This window comes from Ptychodera flava, chromosome 14, assembly GCF_041260155.1.
Source record: "Ptychodera flava strain L36383 chromosome 14, AS_Pfla_20210202, whole genome shotgun sequence".
NCBI lineage: Eukaryota > Metazoa > Hemichordata > Enteropneusta > Ptychoderidae > Ptychodera > Ptychodera flava.
In genome coordinates this window covers 14571406-14596842 of record NC_091941.1, presented here as the reverse complement: position 1 = coordinate 14596842, position 25437 = coordinate 14571406, and the positions used below count along the sequence as shown (strand labels likewise).

Below are 25437 nucleotides of genomic sequence, written 5' to 3'. Positions count from 1 at the left end.
TTAATCATTAATATCAAAGAGGAAAAAGCAGTGAATCAAAAACTTTGATTGGTGTTAAGACTTGCCAACAATCCAATAAATCTCCTGAGGAGCCATAGAGAGCTTTTTTAGCCAAATCTGATGTGTACAGTGTCTGAGAGGACCTTTCTGGTAACATTGAAACCATAAAAGCACAGCTAATATGACAAAAACTGCCCTTTTTAAATGTTATTTTGTTCATAAAAAGCATCTTTCTACAGAAAACCTGTGACACAAAGGAAAATAATTGCATCAATGAGAAGGAAAGATATCTTGTCATTTTTCTATCTCTAAAATAAGTCACTGTATCAGATATATATTGTGAAATATTTGTGCATGTTGCTTTCTCATACTGAATTCTCATAGAGAGAACAGAAAAGTATCAGGAATTTGTCATCCTTTTCATATGAAATGCAGATTTCATAATGGTACACTTTCACTTAGCAAACATCAAGATATCTCTGATTTATTAAAGTATGGCGCCCGAAGGGCGCGCCGAAAAATATGAAACATCCTGATATCTCTGATATATATGCCTTGTATATTAAAGTCATCTGATATATTAAAGTAATGAGCTTGAAGAGCACGCTGAAAAATATTGAACATACAAATATCTCTGATGTATGTATGCTTGATATGTTAAAGTTGGGCGTGCTGAAAATATTATTGATTATTAAGTTACGCGCCCGAAGGGCGCGCCGAAAAATACAACTGAATGATGAAATTTGTGGCTGACACTAGCATTTTAGGCAATGATGAGCCTGTGTCAAAATTCAAAAACACACTGACCACCCTATTGGGCATTTCAAAAACATGGTGACCCCCCTCTATCACCAAAGTCAAAACAGGGTGATCCCCCCCCCCATGAATCCACCCCCCCCCCGGCTGAAGAAACTGACCAGTCCCTTAACTTGAATCTCCAGCTTCGCCGACGTGAGGAACACAGCGTCCTCTACGGCCAAAATGGAAAAGTCATCGTGACCTGATAGTGACCTCCATGGCCTAGTCGGAAGCAGTCGACGCGTCGTCGGCCACATCATTCTGCATTCTGATCAGACGAACAGGTACCCAGCAGCTGCTAGCAGTTTCACAATTACTGAATCAAGGATTCGTGCTTTTCGACAGTCAAGTGTTCATGAATGTTCCGCCGATGTCTATTATTGCAGGTGACTCTATTAGGATACATTTTGCTACAGCACTCACGTCAGTCATACCATGGAGCTAAGAAAGGATCAGTGGTGATTTACAGTAAATCCGTATCAGTCATTAGTCAGTAGTTCCATGAATTCAAATTGGCATATGGTTTACCAGGAAAGTCGTGATCCCTGAAGGTAGTACTAGTAGACGATTTAAATGTTGTTGTCCAATGTTGAACTTGGTGACAGCTACTATATACTTATAAAAATAGAATCCTACGCCTGTATTTATTGCCGTACAGATTTGACCTTGATCAGCGATATGTGCGATAACTGTGTACTACCGGTATGTCACACGTCACCATTTATAGATTTGTACATTTTTACCCTGACACAAATTTAAGACGACTGACAAACCTTTGATCATAATGATGAAATAGCCTATTCGTGCAGACGTTTCCTCGTTTAACAGCCGTGGATTAAACGTTATGTATGAAAGTGATAGACCCTCGAGAAAAGCAAGGTACTACTCTATACCATGGTAGTACTATGGTTTTGTTACAAGATTTTGTGCAAGACATATAACGCAGTCTACCGCATACGGCACGTAGAAGTAATGTCGTAGCTCTGCTTCAAGGAATATATTGATAATGTCTGATACAGGCTTCCAACTTGTAATTCGAGGCCATATTATGCCGGAAACTAGTATAGCATCCAGATAAAAATGTGATCAATATCAGGAGTTGATGCCCCATATATTTATTTTCATGTCCTTCACATGTTCTTGTGTGAAAGCACCGAAATCATATATTGTGGGACGTTCCTCTTGTTTTGCCGATAAAATAGTAGCTGAGGTGTAGGTAATAATTAATTGGTTTTGTAACGATGATGATGGTGAAATAACACCAATATCTTGCCATATGATATGAGACTGTAACGTAAAGGGGATATGATCTTTGGTGGTAAGGAGCTGCCACTGATAAAAATGTGTCAAGATTATTAGTGTGTTTTGTTTTATGTTAAATATTATTTTAATGTGATTTTTAACAAAAGAATTGACATTAAATCTTGAAACAAAACAAAAAAACAATTGCAAATAAAACAAAATAAATTTGAAAATAAATCTTTTTTTTTTTGAAGTGGGAAAATCAAACTATAGAGATTGGAAACAAAAATCATTTGTTTTATGATTTAATTTTGATTAAAAAGCGGGAACATTTCCTTTGAAACAATTTTTCTCGATGTAAAAAGCAAAAAAAAAAATTAAATTAAATTTCAATGAAAATCAGATAAAGAGAAATTAAATGAAAAAATTCCGAGCGAAATAAAACAATTAAAAGTCATGTGAAAAAAATCAAAGTAGAATGAAAATAAAAGTAAATTAAAAGTAAAATGAAAATAAAATTAAATTCAAAGTAAAATGAAAACGAAATGAAATGCATTTCAACTATGGCCGACAGTTGTCACAGTAGACCAGCATCTTTTTCTGTTCCCATAGAGTTACACGCAGTCAAATTCCAACCCTTGGCCGTTGTGTCACAAGAAAAATATTTTTTTTAAAAATCACAATTTGGCAATAGCTAAGAACTGCCATAGTAAAACAGCATGCTTTTCGGGAAATGAGATTCACAATGGCAGCAGATATGAACATTTCCCTCTCAAAATGGGCATAGCATAAGTTTACGAGCGCAGCCGAGCACATCAGTGTACCTAGGCGATGTAGATGTGCTCGAAAACACGGATAAAAGCAACTTTAGTATTCAAAATCGGCTCTGCGGTGGTTATGTCTATTGCAGTCAGCAGAGCTGTGGTTAGCCCTGCGTATTGTGCTGTATGTTCCTGGCCTTATGTGGTGGGAGGCCGTATAATGCCAGGAACACACAGCATTGTACGCAGGGCTAGGCTGTGGTGGAAGGCCAGTAACACAAAGCCCTGCCATGTGGAGCTGTGTGTACTTAGACATGTGTATTGTCTGAATCATAACACTGGTGGTATTGAAGTACCAATTGTGCCATTCTCAGAAGAGTAATTTCTGAAAATCACATAAAAGATTTTGGACAAATATTTACTTTTATATATGAATGATGGATTTGTGATATCATTGCCAAGACAAATCAATGGAGCCTTCTAAGAATACAGGCAATGAGTATATCTGTTTTGTTTTGTTTCATTCAGTATCATAAAAGAAAAAAGTGAATGCATGTATTTCAGAATAGATGTATGAAATGTTGATATAAATCTGATTTAATTATCAAGAATGTATAGTCTTTGTCATTTCAATATTATTAAAAACCAGAGCTGTTGACATTCTGACCTCTAATAGTTATCAGACCACTTCCTTTTTCACTTTGTTGTGTGGAGGTGATAACTGACAAAGAACAAGCAAAAGCATTATTCTCCCTTCATCTGATTTTAATCCAGTTGACAGTTGTTATGTACACTGTATTGTTTTAATATCATTCAATATTTTCACCAGCAGCAGCAGCCCATTTTGAACGTCCTTAAACATATTTAACGGTTAGAAGTAACATATGATTCCTTGCTTATACAATTACAATGAAGTCCTGTAGGCTGCCAATCATCACAAACCTATCAACTCAAGTGTTTGATAGTGATTCATCAATGGAGAATATTCAATTATTTAAGGCCATATTCATCTATAGCCTAAAATGTCACCAGTATATCCATGATCCTTCTATACTCCACCAGTGTTTATGTATCTATACAAAACCACTGACTTTAGTTTAGGGTAGTGTTGTGCTGCCTCTTCTTCAAAGACATGTCTACCTCTGTACCTATAAATGGTGCTGTAGAAATACTGGATTCTTGTTTGTGTCTTTGATTGATTTGTTACATATTCTTCACTTCGTTGGAATGAGGGAAAACCAACTGAAAAGAGTCACATGTAACCCCCTCCTTGCCACCATGCCTTGACCCACTCCCATTATTTTCCATGGTAAAGTTGAACCTCTACAAAGTAAAAGAAGATGAAAGGGCGCCAAAGTCAAGTTTTGTCCCCTTTATAAATATACCCCAGTCATTTTTTTTTCCATGACTTTGCCAAAATTTTGATAAAAATCTGTAGTCAATGGAATGTGATGACCATTTGGTCCCAAATCATCAAATAAATCACAGAAAAATTCATAAGAATTGATAAAATGTTGCACTAAAATTTTTGGTGAGAAAAATCACAGCTCTCAAAGGGTTAATTTAGCTAATGCCAAAAACTGATAAGCCACCCTACAGTAATTTACTAGTCTGGTGTTATACCAGACTAGTTATGTATATTATTATAGTGCCATGCAAGGAATAGCCAGTCAGCAACTTCGTTTCTCGGCATCTGAAAAATGATTGGTTGCTTCCTAAAAAGGAATCAATCAACATATTATGGGAAGCAAAGGTAATTATAGTGTTTTTCCCCTTAATAATTTTACAGGATGGCAGGTAATTCTGTGAAAAATGATACTATCGTGAAGGGTGTCTTTGAAGACACCAATGATAGACTGTCCAAGAAAGATGCATGTATGCTGATGGCACTATGGATGGAGATGTCCCCATTGGCTAAAATTCCACAACAGCCCATCAAAGATTCATCTGAGTGTCATGAAATAAAGAAGGTAGGAATGTATAAAATGTCAAAATTGTTGTATTGAAGGGCAAACATGGTTTAGGTGTTTTTTCTCATTTATCACTAGCTGGCAGAGGTACGCCAATGATGACTAAATCGTCCATAAACATCTTACACACCCAAAACAATGCATATACATGAATGCTGTACCAGACTATCATTGATTAAGGAAGTATGTGCCTCGAAAGTGAAAGACTTAAACTTTTGCTCAAACTTTCCCCAAGGAACATTTCAACCATTCTCTTTCAAAATAAAGAATGAAAATCAGGGATCACCATGCAAATTTTGTTACTAGAGAAACAAATTACACGAGATTTATTGATATTTGAAATTCAAAATGGCTGCCATCTCTGTGTTAACTCTATGGAGAAAAATACAATTTTTGATTTTCAAAAAACTAAGCTAGTGAAAAGTTTTCTTACACCAAGAGCTTCAAAATGAACCCCCACAAGTGGTAGATCAGAAAAGAATTGAAAAAAATTTGAGAGTCTGAATATCTGTCCCTGAGCCCAGCACAGAATCTTAACATTTTCTATAGAATACTCAGTTCATTACAGGGCTTGACAATTTTTTTTCCAGTTCACTTGTCCGTCGGACAAGTGGATTTTCAATTTCACTTGTCCTCTCAAAAATTTTACTTGTCCTCCATTTGTAATAATCAAGACCAAAATGCTTGCGACGAAGTGCGTAGCGGCTTTCAGGGCTTTCTTATCTTGGTAATTTTCGCCGATGTTGACGCCGATTTTTTTCAAAAGTTTACATTCAAGTAGGCCTGCGTACGGTCTGTGTGTTTCCGGCGTCATACGGCCTCCACCACAAGAGGCCGTATAACGCCGGGAACTCACAGACCTGTACGCAGAGCTAACAATGAATTTGAGGGTACATATCATACATCGGCTTCCCATTTTTTGGCAAGCATAAATGCCGTCGTAAAAAGATTGGTCAGTTTCTATCGCTGGTTGTCGTCATTCGGTTCACGCATTGCGAGTGCATGCGATCTGATTGTTGGCAAGTGAAACCATACTATCGGGCTCAGCGGGACCCACAAAATTTCCACAATCATTGTCCCCGTCACGATCTCATCTGCGATGCACCAAACAGTCCAAATGCGGTTGACTAAACTCGTGAGACCTTATCGATTCAACGCGAAACATGTCGTATCTGTCAAGCAAAGCATTTCGCTTGGTTTGGTCATGGAGGTAGTCTCTACCCTTCCTACCTCCATGCTTTGGCAATGGTGGGGTATTTTGTGAGACACGACGTACTGAACATTTTGGAACCGTCATATTTCAACCAAGGCCACTGTGCTTTCCAAATTCCTTTTCGGGAGATAACGTCTACGGCGTTTTTTCCTCATCATAACGCTTATGTTTAGATCTTTTGTCAGAAACATCGATCATCACATCGAGTCGTCGATTCTCAGACGATCCCACTCACGCTGGCCCTCGTGGCGCCGTCGTAAATCATCACAATGTCGTTTCTCAGAGTTACACAATGCCCATCGTCGTAAACTATGTGCCTCTTTACGGCAACAACTTTGCTTGGTTTTTGCGTAGGTCTGCGGAGCGGAAATTACGCTCTGGCTGCACCAATGCCTTGTTTGCATTAGTGGAAATATTACCGTAAAATACTCATATTTACAGCGATCACTCCACAAACTATCTGCCAACAATGTTCGTCTACCTCGCGAGGCCGCATAAATGATTTTGAAGTACTGCACAGTCGATTGCCAATAAGCACTATGGCATTGGGTTTTGCAATTTTTTACCTAATTTGTTGGGGCGGAGCAGTCAGCATACAACAAAGAAATGCTGTTTACGCCAAGTTTTAAGCAACTTTTTAATTGGACGATGAAACAATTTCATGTCGATCATCGAAAAATTGCAACATTGTGTGAGTCGGCAAATGAATCGCAGAAGAACGTCACAATTGTATCTAAAAAAGTCAGTGATTGACATTTATTTTGTGTGAACGACAACGCAAATCGGGCGACACCGCAACTTAGGTTCGCGTTGATTGCGCCAGAAGTTGTATAAACAACTTGTCCGGCGGGCGACCAGATTTTATTTTTGACTTGCCCGAACGTAAATTTCACTTGTCCCGGGCGTCGGGCGATAGGAATTGTCAAGCCCTGGTTCTTAGTTTTGTGGAGGGACCGTGGTTGCATGCTTTACCTAGAGTTTTTGGTATTCACATCTGTAACCTGTATGCCACATGGCTCATATCTGCACAACTTGACTGTATGAATATATATGCTTGTATGGAGCATTGTTATAATATTCCATGCTGTGCAAATATAGTCATATCTGACATGTATACAACTATATTACTTCTCAGTTGCAAGTCCTATGTTTGAAATGAAATAAGGGTGCACTCAAGGATCTATATTTCCTGTCAAGGAGCAAGCTGGGTTTTTTGCCTCTTTCAATCCAGTAATAACAGTATACACAGTCTATGTCCGACAAAAGAATTTCTATGGACGTATCAAACAATCTTGAGGCAAAACTAATGTGTAGTAACCCGTGTGCAGACAAATGTAACAACAAATCTCTATTCATCAATTTCAAACTATTCACAAAAATAATTACAAACACAGAATCCAACTGTGTTTTATCATAGCTCTGTATTTAATCCTTTGATTGACAGGTTGGCGTAGTGGTCCTAGATGCCAATGGAAAACTTTTTGCTTCGGACTTCAGCCATGAATTTGCCCATGGTGTTATGTCAGCACTGTTCAAGCACAAACAGAAATTGGCCGGCGGCATCATGTTCGTTTCAAGAAAGCCATGTTATGATTGCACAAAGCATATGATTCAAGGTATGTATGGTAAAGTCAAATGGCTGTACGGTTCTCTGTTGTCATGGAAACCAACCCTATCGCTCCCACTCCTTTTGGCGCTGTGCCTTTTCATGACAAGATATGTTACTTTAAGAAAAATTCATCACTTTTGGAAATTTCTGTTTCAGCTGTACGTTATAGCATTGTTTCTCAATCATAATGAACCATATGGTCATCAAAATGTGGTATGTTCACAGAGGTGAGCAGGCAAGTATTGAAAATCAGGGTTTCAGGGATTAACTTCAACAAAAGATGGAAGTTAATACTGGCTTTAACTTAGACAAAAATCAACCATACACTCGGTCCGGGCAGAAGTCATTATTGTTGGTCAATCCAGGCACAGGAAATGAGTGCATGACCCACCTGAAGAATGTAGTTAAAAATCATAAACACCATGCGATTTGATGGTGGATGTGAAGCATGTCTTGGTTATACGGGCATCATTGGTGGTAAATTATCACGGAGTACAGTGGATTGATTATTTGCAATAAATATGCTAAATTCCCCTGGGAGGTATTACATCTATACATCTGTTACCAAACACCGGGTGTACCATTTATAACCTCATTATAGTGTGATGAAATGTGACACAAGTTGGATTTAAGAGTTTAATTTCAAAGATGATGTATTGGAGGGAATACAAGTACATCATTGGGTCTCGTGTTCTGAGATATGTCAGTAAATGCTATAGGTTTGCTTGTGCAAACACTCTGTAACCGCTGACTGACTTTGATGTTAATCATTGCTTTTCACTTCAAGTAATACTGCCTGGACAAGCTCTTCGTCTCTAGGTCCATGGAGCTTGTCAAGTGTGAATTGATTGTAGTTGACCTGAAGCTGTGATTGTTCATCTCTTGGAGTTTAGAAATGAGTGAGAGTTTACAGATGTTAAGCAGACACCACTTGTTATTATGCCACAGCCAATCAAATGCCTTAATTTTCAGTTTTACATGTACTTTGTCACGCACCATCCAGGGCTGAGTCTTTAAGCAGAGAACACGAACCATGGTTTTTAACTTTTAACAGCCAATCAGACAGTTTGATTTGGAAAAGACATGTTACACTTTTTTGAAACTACGGGGCTTGGGGGCTTGGTGAACATGTATCTCCTAGCCTTGAGTGATGACACTTTAATTAACTTTGTAATGCCTCTTTAAGACTGTCTTAGGACTGTCAGACCATGTGACTGAGCATGCTCTGCAGTCATTGGAATAGAGCAGTGCTCCAGCTTGACATTGATACTGTGTGCTTTCATCCCACAGCTGGCATCAAGACGGTTTACTACTTCCCGGTTGTTCCTGAAGTGGCTGACAAGGAAAACCTGGCTGTCGCGGACCACATCTTCAAAGTCAGTCACATTGCGGTCAAGGCGTTCATACCCAAGGTGAAGAAAACGAGGAACCACAACTCGCCGTTCACCAAGGCAGTCAGGGAAGATGAAATTAGGAAAGGAAAACATAAACTAGAGGAATTCTTTGGTCAGGACATCATTGAGGAGAACGAGTATGTACTCTCCGATATACAAATACCGGATACCTCCACAAGGAATCGAAGGAAAGAAGATTTTTTAGAAGTCATGAATTGGCTGGCTAGGAAAGCAATGGGTGATGTGCCGTCTACTTTGCGGATAGATTATCAGGCAAATCAATATATACCTCAGACATTAAAGAGTATCTTAGAAAACCAAGACTTTGTAAGGCACGCAGCAGCGATGACTCATATACTGTCTCATAGGACAGGTAAACATGGCTTTCTATTACTCTTGTTTGTGCTAGACAACCCCTAAGAGCTTTCATTCTCCCAATTTCACTTTCTGTTCACAACCCAGATTTGCAATAACATCACAGGTGGGAATGGTCAAAAATCTTCTTCTCTGAAACCACAAGTCCGATTGATTTTAGCTCCCATAAGCGTATGTATATATGGCAATGAAGCTATTCTTATAGGCTAGGGAAATGTCTGTATGTATGTATGTCTGTATGTCTGTATGTCTGTATGTCTGTCCGTCAACATCAAAAACTCCAAAACCGCTGCACATTTCATCTTGATATTTGGTGTGTACATGATGATGGGCTGTAGATGAGATTTTGTTCAAATGAAGTTGTCATTGCCAAAAATATGCAAATTAAGTGAAAAAATGTAAAAACAGTCAAAATTGAAAAAACTCAATAACCACTGAGCAGATTACATGAAAAATTAGCATGTAAGTACTTTGGGCTGACATGAAATGATTGTGCACATCTTGGGTCAGTATCTTGGACTTGCTATTTTTCATGAATTTTTTGGTAATTTTCTCCCATTTTTGGTCAAAAAATCTTCTTCTCTGAAACCACAAGTCCGATTGATTTGAAACTTGGTATGGAAGTGCATAGGAGTGACCTTTCCGAAATTTGGGCAAATCGTGGTGAAATTTGCATATTTTTAGTTTACACGTCCATAGACTCCCATGTATAAGGCAGATCTCCATAGACGCCCATGTATAAGGCCACGAAAAATAAAAATTTAGTTTCTCATCGTATTCATATTGCAAAAAGGATGCAGTGACACAATTTTTAGTCCCCACGGATGAAGTCCAGTGAGCTTATAGATTGGGTCATGTCCGTCTGTTGTCCATCCGTGAGTCCATCGTTCACGCAGATATCTCGGATATTTTGACAAAATGTCATGGGACCTTGATGACCTTTGATCTCAAATATACATATTTGTCCATAACTCAGTAACCACAAGTGCTACCACCCTTCATATATGGTATGATGGGACACCTTATGACGCCACATATAGTATCTCATTAATTATGCACATATGTAATTTTGAGCGAGCCAATAGAGCAAGAGGTCTGATTTTTGGTATATAGGGATAACTTAGCAAAACAATTTTTTTGACAAAATGTCACGTGACCTCGGTGACCTTTGACCTCAAATATACATATTTGTCCATAACTCAGTAACAACAAGTGCTACAGCCTTCATGTATGGTATGATGGGACACCTTATGACGCCACATATTGTACCTCATTTATTATGCGCATATCTAATTTTGAGCGAGCCAATAGAGCTAGAGGTCTGATTTTTGGTATATAGGGATAACTTAGCAATACAATTTGTTTGACAAAATGTCACGTGACCTCGGTGACCTTTGACCTCAAATATACATATTTGTCCATAACTCAGTAACCACAAGTGCTACAGCCTTCATGTATGGTATGATGGACACCTTATGATGCCACATATTGTACTTCATTTATTATGCGCATATCTAATTTAGAGCGAGCCAATAGAGCTAGAGGTCTGATTTTTGGTATATAGGGATAACTTAGCAATACAATTTGTTTGACAAAATGTCACATGACCTCGGTGACCTTTGACCTCAAACATACATATTTGTCCATAACTCAGTAGCCACAAGTGCTACACCCTTCATGTATGGTATGATGGGACACCTTACGACGCCACATATTGTACCTTATTAAATTTTGCACATATCTAATTTTTAGCGAGCCAATAGAGCTAGATGTCTGAATTTTGGTATATAGGGATAACTTCCCTTACCGAAATTTTAGGCCTCCCGCAAACTGTTACTGCAAATTTGCCGCAAGCTTTGCAGTAAATTTGCAGCAAACTATTTGCCGCAAATATGCTGGTGGTTCATTTTTCAGATGCAAATTAGGTTTCTTGTGAACTTGCTGCAAATATGCAGCAAACTCCCTGCCGCAACGTTGCTGCAAACTCTTTGCAGCAAACTTGCGGCACAATCCTTGCAGCAAACTTGCGGCAAATTAATTTGAATGTTACTGAAAATTTGCCGCAAACTCCATACAGCAAATTATTTTATTTGCGCTGACCATTGTTTCTCGTGAAACTGGTATTTCAGAGTTTAGTTGGATAAAACACATCTTGTGCTGTCCACAGTCCGCCAATATATAAATATTATTTATCCAACTAAACTCTGAAATACCAGTTTCACGAGAAACAATGGTCAGCGCAAATAAAGTTATTATAAACAAAAAGATGACAGAGAAAAAAAGGTTAAATTCAATTGTGGTACAATTTATTTTATATGCCATGTTCATTTCATGCCACATAAGTGTCATGATCATGTCAAGATTTTCTTTTGACTTGAGAAGTTTCATGTAACATTTACATTACTGTCAAAGGCTGCGATTTGGCTTTCTGTTCTCTGAATTTCTTGTCCCCTTTAGTGTACCAGCAATGGATTCTGAAAAATATAAATCGTTCAGGGAAGAGTGTAAGTCTTTACCGTTTGACCAAACATTGTAAATTTCATGAAAGAAATCGATAATTATTTGAAAATGAGACAAAATCAAGTTGAAAAATTGAAGCAGAAAATGCATAAATATTCATGATCGAAATTAAATTGATAATGATTAAAATGTCCGACAGCGGACAACTCGCCGTATGTTGTTTACATACACGACGGCGACAATCTGCAAAAATCTCAGCACTTACTGTAAGTAACTGTTGTGAAACGAAAGTGAATTCAGTATGAATCAGTACTCAACGAAAATTTATCTTTAGGTAAAGATTGCAATACAACGATTATACAGAACATAATTTTAGCGATCGATGTACAGACGAACGGTACATTGACTTACATTTCTGAACTGTTCGCAGACGCTGGACGATCCCGGTCCGGTTGCAGGTCTCCACCGTGCTGTGTGTGATAATACCGTACTCAGAAAATATAGTCGGCATCTTTACTGCCGCTTGCGTTCACAAATTTAGAACTTCGCCTGTCCCTGGAACTGTATACACGTTTTTGCAACTACGTGATATCATTTGCCTGGCGATTCCATTGAAAGATCACGAAATTGTCCACCAGATAACTCCCTAATCACAAGTACGCATCCGAGACTGGTCGATGGTACTAAAATCTAACTTCGCGCCGATCAAGCCTCATGACGATAACGGAAGTGCGATCATTACGCGATTGATAATGTAGTCCCGTTTTTAAACGCTGGAATTGACTCTACATCTGCAACAATCCGTTATATTTCATACTTAATATAGAATTTAATTTATTAGTTTAATGAAAATGGTTATTTTTATCATAGAAAGACTAAAAAGAGAGTAAAAATTCTTTCAGCACGAAGAATCAATATCAATGCGCGAACTGACCTTGATGAACCGTGACCGGAGAGTGTAAACATGTCGGCTGCTCGCAGCTGATACACAGGACGTGTTGGACGTTGGTGAAGCGGCGCTTTGAATTTTCGTACAGCGACTCGGGATGGAGTGTAATCCTAAAAACTCAAATTTGTGCTCGGCAATATAACTCTAACGCTGAAAACATGGACAAAAGCCTTTTACCTCGACCCATGTTATCAGAAGGCGAGATTTTGTCAGCGGCATCGATGGGACAGACTGTAAGCTGCAGTGCGTTGTACGTACCGTATACGAATGTACTACATTGATGGGATGAATAGCTTGGAGCACAGCCACTACTCTGCTTGGAGGTAGTAGCGGAAACATTACTGTACAGATTTGCAGTAACAACAGTCTACGACGTGTCCTTACAGACCATCATCAAACGCACATTTCGTTCGAAACTGTTTGCATTTTGTATCATTCGCAGAAAATACAGGGTGTAACTTGCAAGACAGACAAGTCCCTGTTTCAAAAATTTGTTTCCCTAAAATTTCAGTTTTCGATCCAACCATAATTTACCCAACCAGATTGTCAAAGGTACTTTTATTACATTATGGCACTACAGTATATATCATAGATGCACTCTTATATCCATGCAATGCTTTCACCAGCTTAACTGAAGCTGTTCATTATCTAGCATTACCAGTTATATAATTTAAAAAGGTGGATTGTCTGTTATGAAATAAAGGAACATAAAATATAAATGAAAGATCAATTTTATGTTGCTTACACATGACTGGTCACGAAGTGCAACAGTTATCAGTGTGTAGTGTGTACTCCCTGGTAATGAAATAGTGGGAAATATGTCAATCATGTGTTGCTGCATATTTGCAGCAATAATCTGGTTTGCCGCAAATTTGCAGCAACTTAGTCGTTTACCGCAAATTTGCTGCAAACTGACTTAAGGGTTTGCAGGAGGGTCACATCTACCTGCAAACTTCTGCAACTCCTTCCTGCAAGCTATATGCTTGCTGCATATTTGCAGCAAACTTACGGCAAATTTGCAGTTAGAATATTTTCGTTAAGGGTTAGCAATACAATTTTTTAGTCCTTTGTGCCCTGTGGGCACAAAGTACTAATGTGATGACGCGGCCTCTGTTGTTGCATACAGTGGGCTGTATGCTGTGGACGCAGGTATCTCAGAAACGCTTCAGTAACTTTTTCTGAAATTTGGTCTGGTGGTCACTTGGGCATGTATCTCAAACGGTCTTTTTCTTTTTTTGATTGAATCATTTTAAAGTCACTTTTTTAGCTTTTTTCTGAAAACCACTATTTTCAATTTTTCCTCAAAACCACTAATTTGATTATTGTGATATTTGGCATGGGTGTTCGTATAGTTGCAATGCCGTCAGAAATGTTCAAAATTTGGTGATACATGCCTTGTATTATTTTTAAACAATATTTTTATCCATTTTTATTTTATATTTACTTGATTTTGCCTCGCTTTCGTTAAAGCTACCGTCTGCGCATGCGCACAACTCTAGGACAATTCTGAGTTGAAGAATCGAATCGGACGCCATCTTGTTTCTCGTTCTGGGTACATTTTTTACGTCGTGATCGTTTCACTGTTTGTTTCAACATATTCTATAGTTATGAAGTTGACAGTGATGCACTTTTGCGGCTGTCGTGTATTTTTTGGTACGAAAGGCGCTTTTGATCGACTGAAGAATGATGGCCTCCGTAGGCGATAAACACCGGTACCGGCAGGCATATCAGTTCTACTGAGGAAGCAATCCACTGGCCCGTATAGGTCAGGGGCTCACTTAGGGGAGAACCACATGATTTCCAGGGGGGTGGTATGGAGGATTTTGAGAAAAAAAAATGTCACCAGGTGAAATAAAAGAAAAAAATTAAGCCTGTAATGGCTTGAGAAAAAAAAATTCTCATAATAGACAGAAATAAAAAAGGAATTGTCACAATGCAGTTGAAATGAGCAAAATTTTGGAAACTTCATCCTCATGTATTCTTTGCTGGCATGCTGCCATAGGCAGCGCAAATGTTTTTACCACAAGCAATTCTTATGTGTTTTTTTTCCCAGCGCTTACGATATAAGCATTCACTACTTTACACCTCAGTGCACTCGATGTTTCCCTTCCCTTTTCTGACCCAAGAAATCATATTTCAGGATTTCTGTTGCAATATCTCAATGGTATAGGCAATATCTAGATGGGACTATTTGACTTCTGTAAATTGTGAAAATTTAAAACACAAGACAGGAGTCAATAAACTAGTGTTAAAACACAATACATTATTCTCTCAATATAAATATGTTAGAAAGATTACAAGTTGACAATGAAAAATTGAGGAACAACAAATATAAAGAAATACAATGTGTGAGCCTTGTTTCTCTGACCACAAAAGATAACATCCCCCCCTGAGAACTTAAAAGGAATTGACTATTTTAAAGAAAAGCAGGTATAGTAATGATCACAGTTGATTTGCCAAAAAAGTGTTCTACAATTGAAAGTTGTATATATACTAGACTTTCCATTTTGTTTTCATTTGTTGGAATGTAAAATGAATACATAAAACCATCCTGTGATATGTGAAACAGTGGCTTAAATTTGAAAATTCACTGCTACTCCATTTGAAAAAAAAATTGATGCAGGTCTGACAGTAGAAATAAAAAAATGCTGTCTCTCTGACCAAAAAAAGTTCCCATACCCACTTCCTGCATACCCCCCCCCGAAATCAAATGGGTCTCCCCTTAATATGCGCATGCGCATATAACAAGTTAGCATTGTTTTGCAAGGACTTACGCCATCTTGTTTCTCGCGTCTGGTGCGAATCTTGACGTTTTTTTTGGGTTTTTAGCGTGTATTTGATGATGTTTTGTAAATATGGAGTTCACAGTGATGGTACTTTTGTTGCTGTCATGTATTTTTTGGCACGAAACGCTCCTTCGATAGACTGAAGAATGATGGCCTCCGTACTCGGTACTCCCCAGTACCATTGCTTCAGCGAGGCAATCCCACCGGCGGCCCGTACTAATAGCTGGGTGAGAGCGAGGGAACGCTCTGTCCTACCTCCATGTCATAACAAACTAGCGTCGTTTTATGTTGATGTACTGTCCTTTCGACATAGCGATAACTTTTAGTTTTCTGTTGCTTATTTTGGGTAATTTCGACAGTTGTGCATTGATTTTGACATCATTGTTGACTCCGATCGCTATTACACTGTTGTGCATGCTTATATTGACCTAGCCCCGCGTACGATGCTGTGTGTTCCGCTACAGCTAATCGCCCCGCTCACCACAGCCCTGCAAAGACCCGTACGTAGGGTGAGCGGGGCGATTAGCTGTAGCGGAACACACAGCATCGTACGCAGGGATGTTGACCGATTTACTAAGGAAGTACGCGCACTTCAGAATCACGGCATAATCCGACATGGTATAAATTTGGCATGATCATCAGATCATACATGATCCGAGATTGCACTTCAGCAAGGTCACGATAACTAATGTTGTTTGTTTCACTGTCGTTTAATACCTATATTTCCACTAAAAGACCATTAGAATTTCATCCTTGCTACTTTGAAATCGTGCACTGGCATGCATGTAGTTGTCAACATCACTATGCTTGAATGTAGTAGACTCTTACTATGAATATATCGACTGTCACTGCATATTGCATATGTGTGGAAGTCACTCCATATCATATCAAAAAATGTAGTATTGCGACGTTTGAGCTGCCAGAAGCCAGAATTTACAGTTTACGAGAAAGTTATCTTACATGTAAAACTCAGTTCTACTGTGAACAAAATGCAAGCTATGTTGTATAACTATCGTGAATAGCATAATATTTTGTACCTATCACCGTGTCAGAAAATCAGAAGGAAACAACCAGTCAGACAAACTGTGGTCAGGATGATACTGTCCAATTTTAATATTTGTCTCTCGGCACACACCAGATACTCATGACTGTAAAACAACATTTCCATATAATTGTATATTCAGTTTTTATATTTAATTTGCTTTTCACCATATTGTATGTCCTTCCCTGCACTACATAATTCAAAATTAAATATTGTCTTTGGCCTATACATACTTTAGCGTTAACTAGGGGTAAGCTTATTTAGTCTCACACATTAAAGATGCACTGTTGACCTACAGAGTCCAAACTTTTTATCATTGTATTGTAGATAGGTGTACACTCCAAATACTAAGTACAAGTGTGGTGAGTGTAACAAGCAAATGTTTTTTAGTCAATGGCCCAATTTATTTTCTATATGATGGACAATAAATACATGTGTAATCAATGCCAACAGTCCAGTTTAAGTAATTTGGTTTAGATTAGCCATTGGCTAAATTTTCTCCCCTTCTGTATTATATAAGTTCACCGTTTCCTGTTTTAGATATTGTTGATCCTATTGAGTCCCATCTCTAATTCTTAATTCACTTTCAATATTCTTGTCAACTTAGATTTCACATTGCAATTATGGCAAATAATAAACAGTAAGGAGGCACAAAGGACGTCGGTGCCCCCGGGCCCCATGTTTTGACAAAATGTCACGTGACCTCGGTGACCTTTGACCTCAAAATACATATTTGTCGATAACTCAGTAACCAAAGGTGCTACAGCCTTCATGTATGGTATGATGGGACACCTTATGACGCCACATATTGTACCTCATTAATTATGTGCATATCTAATTTTGAGCGAGCCAATAGAGCTAGAGGTCTGATTTTTGGTATATAGGGATAACTTAGCAATACAATTTTTTTGACAAAAGTCACGTGACCTCGGTGACCTTTGACCTCAAATATACATATTTGTCCATAACTCAGTAACCACAAGTGCTACAGCCTTCATGTATGGTATGATGGGACACCTTATGACGCCACATATTGTACCTCATTAATTATGCACATATCTAATTTGAGCGAGCCAATAGAGCTAGAGTCTGATTTTTGGTATATAGGGATAACTTAGCAAAACAATTTTTTTTCGACAAAATGTCACGTGACCTCGGTGACCTTTGACCTCAAATATACATATTTTTCCATAACTCGGTAACCACAAGTGCTACACCCTTCATTTTTGGTATGATTGGACACCTTATGACGCCACATACTGTACCTCAATAATTATGCGCATATCTCATTCTGAGCGAGCCAATAGAGCTGGATGTCTGATTTTTGGTATATAGATAACTATAGGAGAGAATTTTTTGACCAAATGTCATGTGACCTCGATGACCTTTTACCTAAAATATATGTTTATGTCAATAAATAAGTAACCACAAGTGCTATGTCCTTTGTATTTAGTAGGATGGGAGACCTTATGACAACACACGCTTTACCTCATTAATTATGTACACATCTAATTCTGGCAAGCGAATAGAGCTAGAGATCTGATTTTTTGGCATATAGGGATTACTTAGCAATTTAATTTTTTTTTTCAAAATGTCATGTGACTCTTGATGACCTTTGACTTTGATTATACATATATATGCATATTTCAGTAACCACAAGTTCTATACCCTCCAATTTTGATAGGATATTAGACCTTAAGATGTCACATCTTGTACCTCATTTATAATGCGCATATGTATTTCTTGGCTGGCCAATACTGCTAGAGGTCTGATCTTTTTTCCCATTTAGAACCATAACTTAGACATGCCTCATGTGTTTCAAATTGGGAACAACGACATAGACCTATGTGCCCATAGATCTCAACATATACACTCCAGTGATACTTCTTAATGACCACATTTCCTGCCCCATCAAGACTAATACTCCTATTACAAGTGGGGACTATGTCATTGTAAATGACTTGTTGAGTTAATGGTTGTATCACAGTATTCGATATATCTAATTCTGTATTTTTCCATTTATATTCTGAATAATTACATTAACATATTTTTCACTGTCTCCAGTACATTTCATTTAAGTATTTTCACTTCATGCACTTTATCCCTTTCACACATGTTCAAATATCTGACCAGAGAACAAACACTAAATAGTCCAGGATGGGAGCTACAGTGTCCATTAACGCTATTTTTCAGAAACCCAAGCTTCTTCTTTTTTATTTGCTCAGAGTTTTATGATACATTTATTACAGCCTAGTATCGGGAACGTCACACGCTCCATAGGATTCAATGGATAACCTGTGTTGGTGACGTCATCTTGATAGTCATCATTGACTGAAAGTAAACTGAAACTATTTTCACTTTGACAATTATGGGATTTAAAAATGATAAAAATTACATTTTTTTCCTGGGAAATACCGTATTTACAAAAGTATGTGAAAAAAAATTGATAGACCGCATAATAGTGATTTAAATATATCAGTGCCCCATTTGATAATGGCAATCATTCTATTTTTTTAACAGATATTGTCTTACATGGAAATAAAGCATGTAATTGTCATTTGTAATTGTATGGATACCCAAAAATTTGGTGTGAAAATTATGTAAGAAAGGCATGTAATAGATAAATTACAAGCCCAAACATGGGGCTATGTATCCTTGAGGCAGGAGACAATTGTAGTTTGCCCTCTTATGTCGGGCAAATGGTCACCAACCGTATATAATATTCACAAATTAAAATGGGAATATATGGAAACACCTAACTAAGTTTTAAACAGTCATGTTGTATTCAAGCAGAGCTCCTCCATAGATTGAAAGATCCATCGATCAAGGGCACTTTCTACGCTCCCCCACGCTTCACGAGCGTAGAGAGGTTCTCAAACAACGGATCTTTCAGTCTATGCTCCTTCCTTGATTTAACACTAAAACCAAGTATTTAGCTAAAATGTGTGTTATTCTCTATAAAAATGCTCTCAGGAAACATTTTTCAATCGATGTGAAAAAATAATGAAAATGACTATTTTCTTCTTATCCCATAATGATATTACAATGCTTGAATTTTCTCTGGTAATTTTGTACACAAGACAATCAAATCTATAAGAAACATTAAACAGCACCTTGCTATTATTTGTGAATACGCTGCTCTTGTGTTTAGTGTATCTGACAGATCTGACTTTCACAAATATTCATGGAGAATCTTACTCTTGTAAAACTTTAAAAGTGAAGGTGGACCTGAATCTCAAAGAAGTAGTCTTATTCATACAACTTTGCATGGTTGGTTTGCTAGATGATCCAGAAACGGGTGTCGGAGCAGCTCTGATCAGCCACACTGGTGACTACCTAGGTTTTGGTTACAACGGCTACCAACTGGATGCTGAAGAGAGACTTCCCTGGACTCGGTGACAAGAATGAACCAGACAAGCGCAAAGTCAAGTATTCCTACATCGTCCATGCTGAGACCAATGCTCTATTATTCAGGCAAGTGTTTTGCAGAGAATCACAACTTGAAATGTCGTGGAGTGGAGAATATTTAATTATGTTGTTGGTTTATTTTGACATCAGAATGTAAAGACTCATATGTGATTTACAATGCACACTAATTAGTGTTTGAATTATTATTTGGTGATAGATAACCAGTCTGCATAACACAAAGAATGAAATGTAGCTTTCATTGGTAGCCACTAAACTGGTCTGTACTTAAGCTGCCTGTCCTAGTCAATAGAATGTACCACTGCAAATAACACAGTATCATCTACTGGTATGCGGGACATAATGCTAATGTATGATAACTAGCATTGTATAGAACCTAATGAATCATTTAAAATGCACTGGAAATTGATGTTTCACAAGTTTGTTAAATGGATTCATTGACAATAGTGACCAGCCATGCAGTCACAGCTAGTCTTCAGAGTTTGATACCAATGCCAATAAATCATTCATCCTGACAGTGTCGTAAAATTCATTCATCCAATCATCTTAAATAGCTTAACCAACATTTACAAAGCAACTCACAGTGTAATTGCTGTTTATTCAAGCAATGTATTTCATAGCTACAATCCCCATGGATCCATACATTCTTTAAACAACAATCTCTCAAGAGTTCCTAGAGTTTGTACAGCTTTTTACCAGTCCGGGCTATGTCCATAGAGAGGTTATTATGATTGACCAATCAGCAAACCTGCCACCGCCAACGTCATGAATAATTAACCATGCAATCCTTGGCTCGCAGATTGTAATGAGTTCGGAACTTTCGGCCAGATTTCACCCTTTATTTTTAGCACTAGGTAGTTTTTAGATGTAGACGTCATGCACAATGTTCAGTACAGTCGAGATGGCGACTGACACTGGTGGTTATTACATCGAATATTACTTCTTTGGATGATTTTCCTGGCCAGATACCGCTCCTAGAAGTCAGGATTTGACCCTTGTAAATTTACAGCAAGTTATTTGTAGCCAAATATTGCCTATTTTTGGTCAAGTTTAATTTAACCTTTCCATCTGTAGCATGGAGAATGTTTCAAGCTTTGCAACGATGGGTCAATTGTTCTTGTCAATGATCGGAGCACGATGGAGCTCGATTTTTTCAATCACCATGCATTTCCTGGTACGATTGACCCTTCGCTCAGAAAAACGCGTGCAGAATCAATCGCCCGAGAAGTTAACCAAAAGCTGGTAAAGAGTACGAAAAACGTTCAACAACTCTTTGTTGAACATGATCTAGGGTAAAGAAACTCAGAAAACTATTCCTGAAGAAATCCTTACAATTTTTAACACGGTAAAACGTTGCAAATTGACTCGACACCTCCAGGTAGCCAACATTCTCACTCGATCGGTCACAGTGGATCTGTCAGGTCAGATCGCAATCTCAGCATAACATTTCAAAGTGAACCCACTTAACCTTTAACCGTCATTACATATACAGTATGTGATTGGTTCTTGCCTTAACCTCATTAAGTATACGGTACACTATTGGCTTTTCCCAACTATCCTCTATATGGACATAACCCAGACTGTTTACAAATATACATTCCTCTGGCAGTAGTCACTGATTATAACAACCTTCCAAAACTCTCAGGAACTCTGAGCTAATATGAAAAGAAATACTTGGTAGAAAATTTTCAAACTCTTGTCATCTGTATGCTAGTCTGACATAGATCTTTACATTTTCATTTTTTTTGTCTCATGTTTTGACTATCTGTAACAATTTTGCTGAATTTTTTATCCGACCCCTAAATCAAATCATATCAAAGGACAAACCAGAAAGGCAAAGCTTACTTTAGAAAACAATATGATTGAAAGAAGACTGTGGTGACGAAAAAGTCAATGATGATGCCATGGCCTCTATTAGAAGACAGAACTTGTATTCTAGTGTTAATATGCCTTTCACGTACTTGGAAAGACTTGGCATGAAGATTGACAGATTCTGTTGATTTACGCTGTGAACTTTAAGTGGGTAGTGTCAGTTTTAGTGTTTAAATATTTTTTCTGCCCTTTCATTTCAGTAATAAAAGTGAATTTGATCCAGAAAAGACGCTGCTGGTCACATCCAAAGTGCCTTGTAACCACTGCACTCTACATCTAAGACACGTAGGAATCAAGTACGTGATCATTCCAGATGACAGGGCACACAGAACGGCAAAGAGTCAAACTATAGGATATGGATTGTTTGATGATTACTGTAAAGACAAGCATTTCAATAAATATGTGGTGAGTACACGTACAATGCTGATGTTTCAGAACTAACCATAAGTCACGAGTAAATCACTAGAGTAGTATGCGTCTCAAAAGTGAAAGACTTAAACTTTTGCTCAAAATTTCCTCACGGAATATTTCAACCATTCTCTTCCAAAATCAAGAATAAAAATCAGGGGTTAATACCCTACAAATTTTGGTACTAGAGACACAAATTACCCAGGCTTTACCGATATTTTAAATTCAAAATGGCCGCCATCCATGTAGTTACTCTAAGGAGAAAAGTAAAATTTTTGAGTTTGGCAAAACTAAGAGGGTGAATAGTTTTCTTACATAAAGAGCTTTGAAATGAATCCCCACAAAAGATTCATAAAAAATTGAGAATCTCGTCACGTATCTGTCCCTGAGGCACATTCTACTTTAAAATAAACTTTAAGTCTAGCTGTAAAATAATCATATGCAAAATCACATATCAAAAATAATGGCAGTATTTCCACATCCATGTATATAACTGGTTCTTTGCTATAGTAAAGAACTGACCACTCATTCTACTAGGTCAGGCCTCTTTAGCTTGCAGAAACTTCATATATTTAGTGTTAACACTTAACTGTTCAGCTTGCTCCTGTCATACTTGCCTATGATAGCACATGTTCCAAAAGCACAGATAACTCACAGTGAGTCTGACACCCTCTGCTAGTATTAACAAATGACAGCACACAAGACCCACATGGAATTGGAAACTATTGAAAGAAAATACCAAAAGCTCTAGGTCAGTTTAGGCCTTTAACCCTTTCACCACAATGGTTTGGCCCCAATCCATTGTTATCAATGGTGATTGTGGACCTGCTTACAAGGAATTGGGATGAACAGGTTAATGATCCCTGTACCAGGTACACAATAGGGTAGAGACACCAGAATATTCACTCTTCAACATCAACCATGCAGTCTACAGTTTGGCACATACCATTATCATGTAGGTGTGGCAAAATTGTTGACTGTGACAGCCTAAAGAATGCCCATTGTTTAATGTTACCTCAATCTTCGATCATGCAACCATAGACAGTAGTGGGACCAAATATTGTATACATTAATTCCATGCAATAAAATATTACAAGATAACATCTTTGCTTGTATGGTATATGTTTCACTAAATTTGATGTACCAGGTTCCATGTGTTGTATATGTGTATGTCCGGTGCAACAGTTGCCAACATATTACATAAATTGCCTTAGTATTGATGGACAGTGAATCAAAATGTGTTCAAAGTCACTTGACATAATGAATATTACAAGCTAAGGCCCATAGAAACTGTTACTAGTAAATATATATGTACACTCACTTGGGCCAGCCATATCTAACCAAAGTGACATTATTTTTATATTTTTCTGAGCTGTATGAGACACACAAGAATAATTGGTCTTTTTTTTTCTAGCTCAAGGAATCTCATCCACAAGGGGCTATTGCGGCAAGGCGGCAACTTCAAAGTGACAGTGACATATCTGCTGATCAACCTGGTGCAAAAGTGGCAAGATCTGATGGAAATTGAAATATTCCAATGAAAAACTTACGCAACTGCAATACTGAATTACAAAGGCTGTCCATAGATAGGATTTTAATGCAACAAGTCTTCCGAATGATTCAAAGATGTATGATAACAAGACAACATACAAAGGCAAAGCCTGTCTCTTATTACCAACAAAAAAGAGATACAAATCTCGTTTTTTTATCCAGGTGTAATTTTTTGATCTGATCAGTCTTTACAGATGTTAGTCTTCACCCTAAATTATATATTGAGAATGAATTTGACATTTGTTTGTCATTAGATTCATACAAAAAGCAATATGTTACATGTTGAGAAAGTCAAAAACTGTTGTGACATGATGGAAGTAGGTTTCTGTCAAGAACTTTGAGCACTGGTTCTCAACAAACTGACACTTTTCATGTTATATCAAGAGAATTTTCAAATATTTGGGTATGTTTTGTGCAAAATACTTATGTAAGTTATTGTTCGAACATATTTAATGTCACAAGCATGCAGGTGACCCTTACTTTTCTAACAAATGATAAAAGCCAGTTCATTCAAACTCATGGCGTTGTTTCCCTAAAGATGTAAATTTGAAAGAAGTATATCTGACTGAAATTGCTGTGTACTAGTTTTGAATGAAATTACTGCCCTGTTTGATTTTAGCATCTCAAGATACCGATTTACTGATTTTTTAATAATACACATTATTTTCAATGAATTTTGAATCACTACGTATTTGTAGAGTCAGCAGCATTTTGTCCAATACAGTAGTCACATTTTACTTTTAAGCAATGAAATCAAAGAATTATCATTATTTAGAAAGTGCTGGTCAATAGAGAGTGAAGAAGGTGGAAACAACAAATTGTCCAAACAATGAACAAACACGATGTTCTTCCATACGCATCAGCAGTGAGTCTGGCCGTGATGACCATTTTATCAAGAAATTCTAACCACTACAGCAGGACATCACAACATTGGCAGTGCAACAATTTCAGAATGTATTTCAGAGTTTTTATTTACAACACAGATCTTTCTGAAATGAACTGTATTTTTAGTAATTATGATAGTACATTTTACATGTACTCTTGTTGAAATGAATTGTATTTTAAGTGATGAAGATTTACATTTTACTGATAAGATGTCACATTTACAAAGTTTGTAACGTGTGGCAGTGCATGCTGTTTAATTAAATTCAGGGGTATTTATAAACTAGAAAATAAATTAGAAAATTTTTCTTAATTAAGTAAAAATAAAGTTAAATATTGTATTGTATGCTTGTTTTGTCGTTATACAAACATGATGCATGGGAGAGAAATGATTTAGGGTAGTACATGCCTGAAAATGTTAGACTCAAATGTTTGCTCAAACTTACATCAGAGAAACTTTCAACCATTCCCTAACCAGTCAAGACATAGAAATTGGGGATCACAGTATGACATGTTACCTAAGATTTCCCAATATTTGAAATTCAAAATGGCTGCCATCCTGTGTTAACTCTATCGGGAAAAATAAAATTTGTGACTTTTGAAAAACTAAGAGTTAGAGGTTTTCTTGCACCAAGAGCTTTAAAATGAGCCCCAACAAGTGGTAGACTAGAAAAGTATTGATAACATTTGAAAATTTAA

General features: G+C 37.5%; 2 protein-coding genes across 2 annotated transcripts in view; both read left to right on the top strand.

Annotated features, from left to right (window-relative positions):
* LOC139149487 (cytidine and dCMP deaminase domain-containing protein 1-like) overlaps window positions 1-25437 on the top strand; it is a 696744-nt gene that overhangs the window by 125203 nt on the left and 546104 nt on the right. The gene's annotated exons all lie outside the window — the stretch shown is intronic.
* On the top strand, window positions 1017-25015 carry LOC139149475 (cytidine and dCMP deaminase domain-containing protein 1-like). The gene is made up of 7 exons (XM_070721249.1): window positions 1017-1184; window positions 4591-4771; window positions 7429-7600; window positions 8884-9360; window positions 19883-20073; window positions 22098-22302; window positions 23720-25015. Exons 2-5 carry the CDS (start codon window positions 4592-4594, stop codon window positions 19996-19998), a joined length of 945 nt encoding a protein of 314 aa, XP_070577350.1. The 5' UTR covers window positions 1017-1184; window position 4591; the 3' UTR covers window positions 19999-20073; window positions 22098-22302; window positions 23720-25015.

Coding starts and splice junctions, on each gene's coding strand:
- LOC139149475 (XM_070721249.1), top strand. CDS start 4,592: ATGGCAGGTAATTCTGTGAAAAATGATACTATCGTGAAGGGTGTCTTT. Junction 4,772..7,428: donor AGTGTCATGAAATAAAGAAG/GTAGGAATGTAT, acceptor TTTGATTGACAG/GTTGGCGTAGTGGTCCTAGA. Junction 9,361..19,882: donor TATACTGTCTCATAGGACAG/GTAAACATGGCT, acceptor TTGGTTTGCTAG/ATGATCCAGAAACGGGTGTC.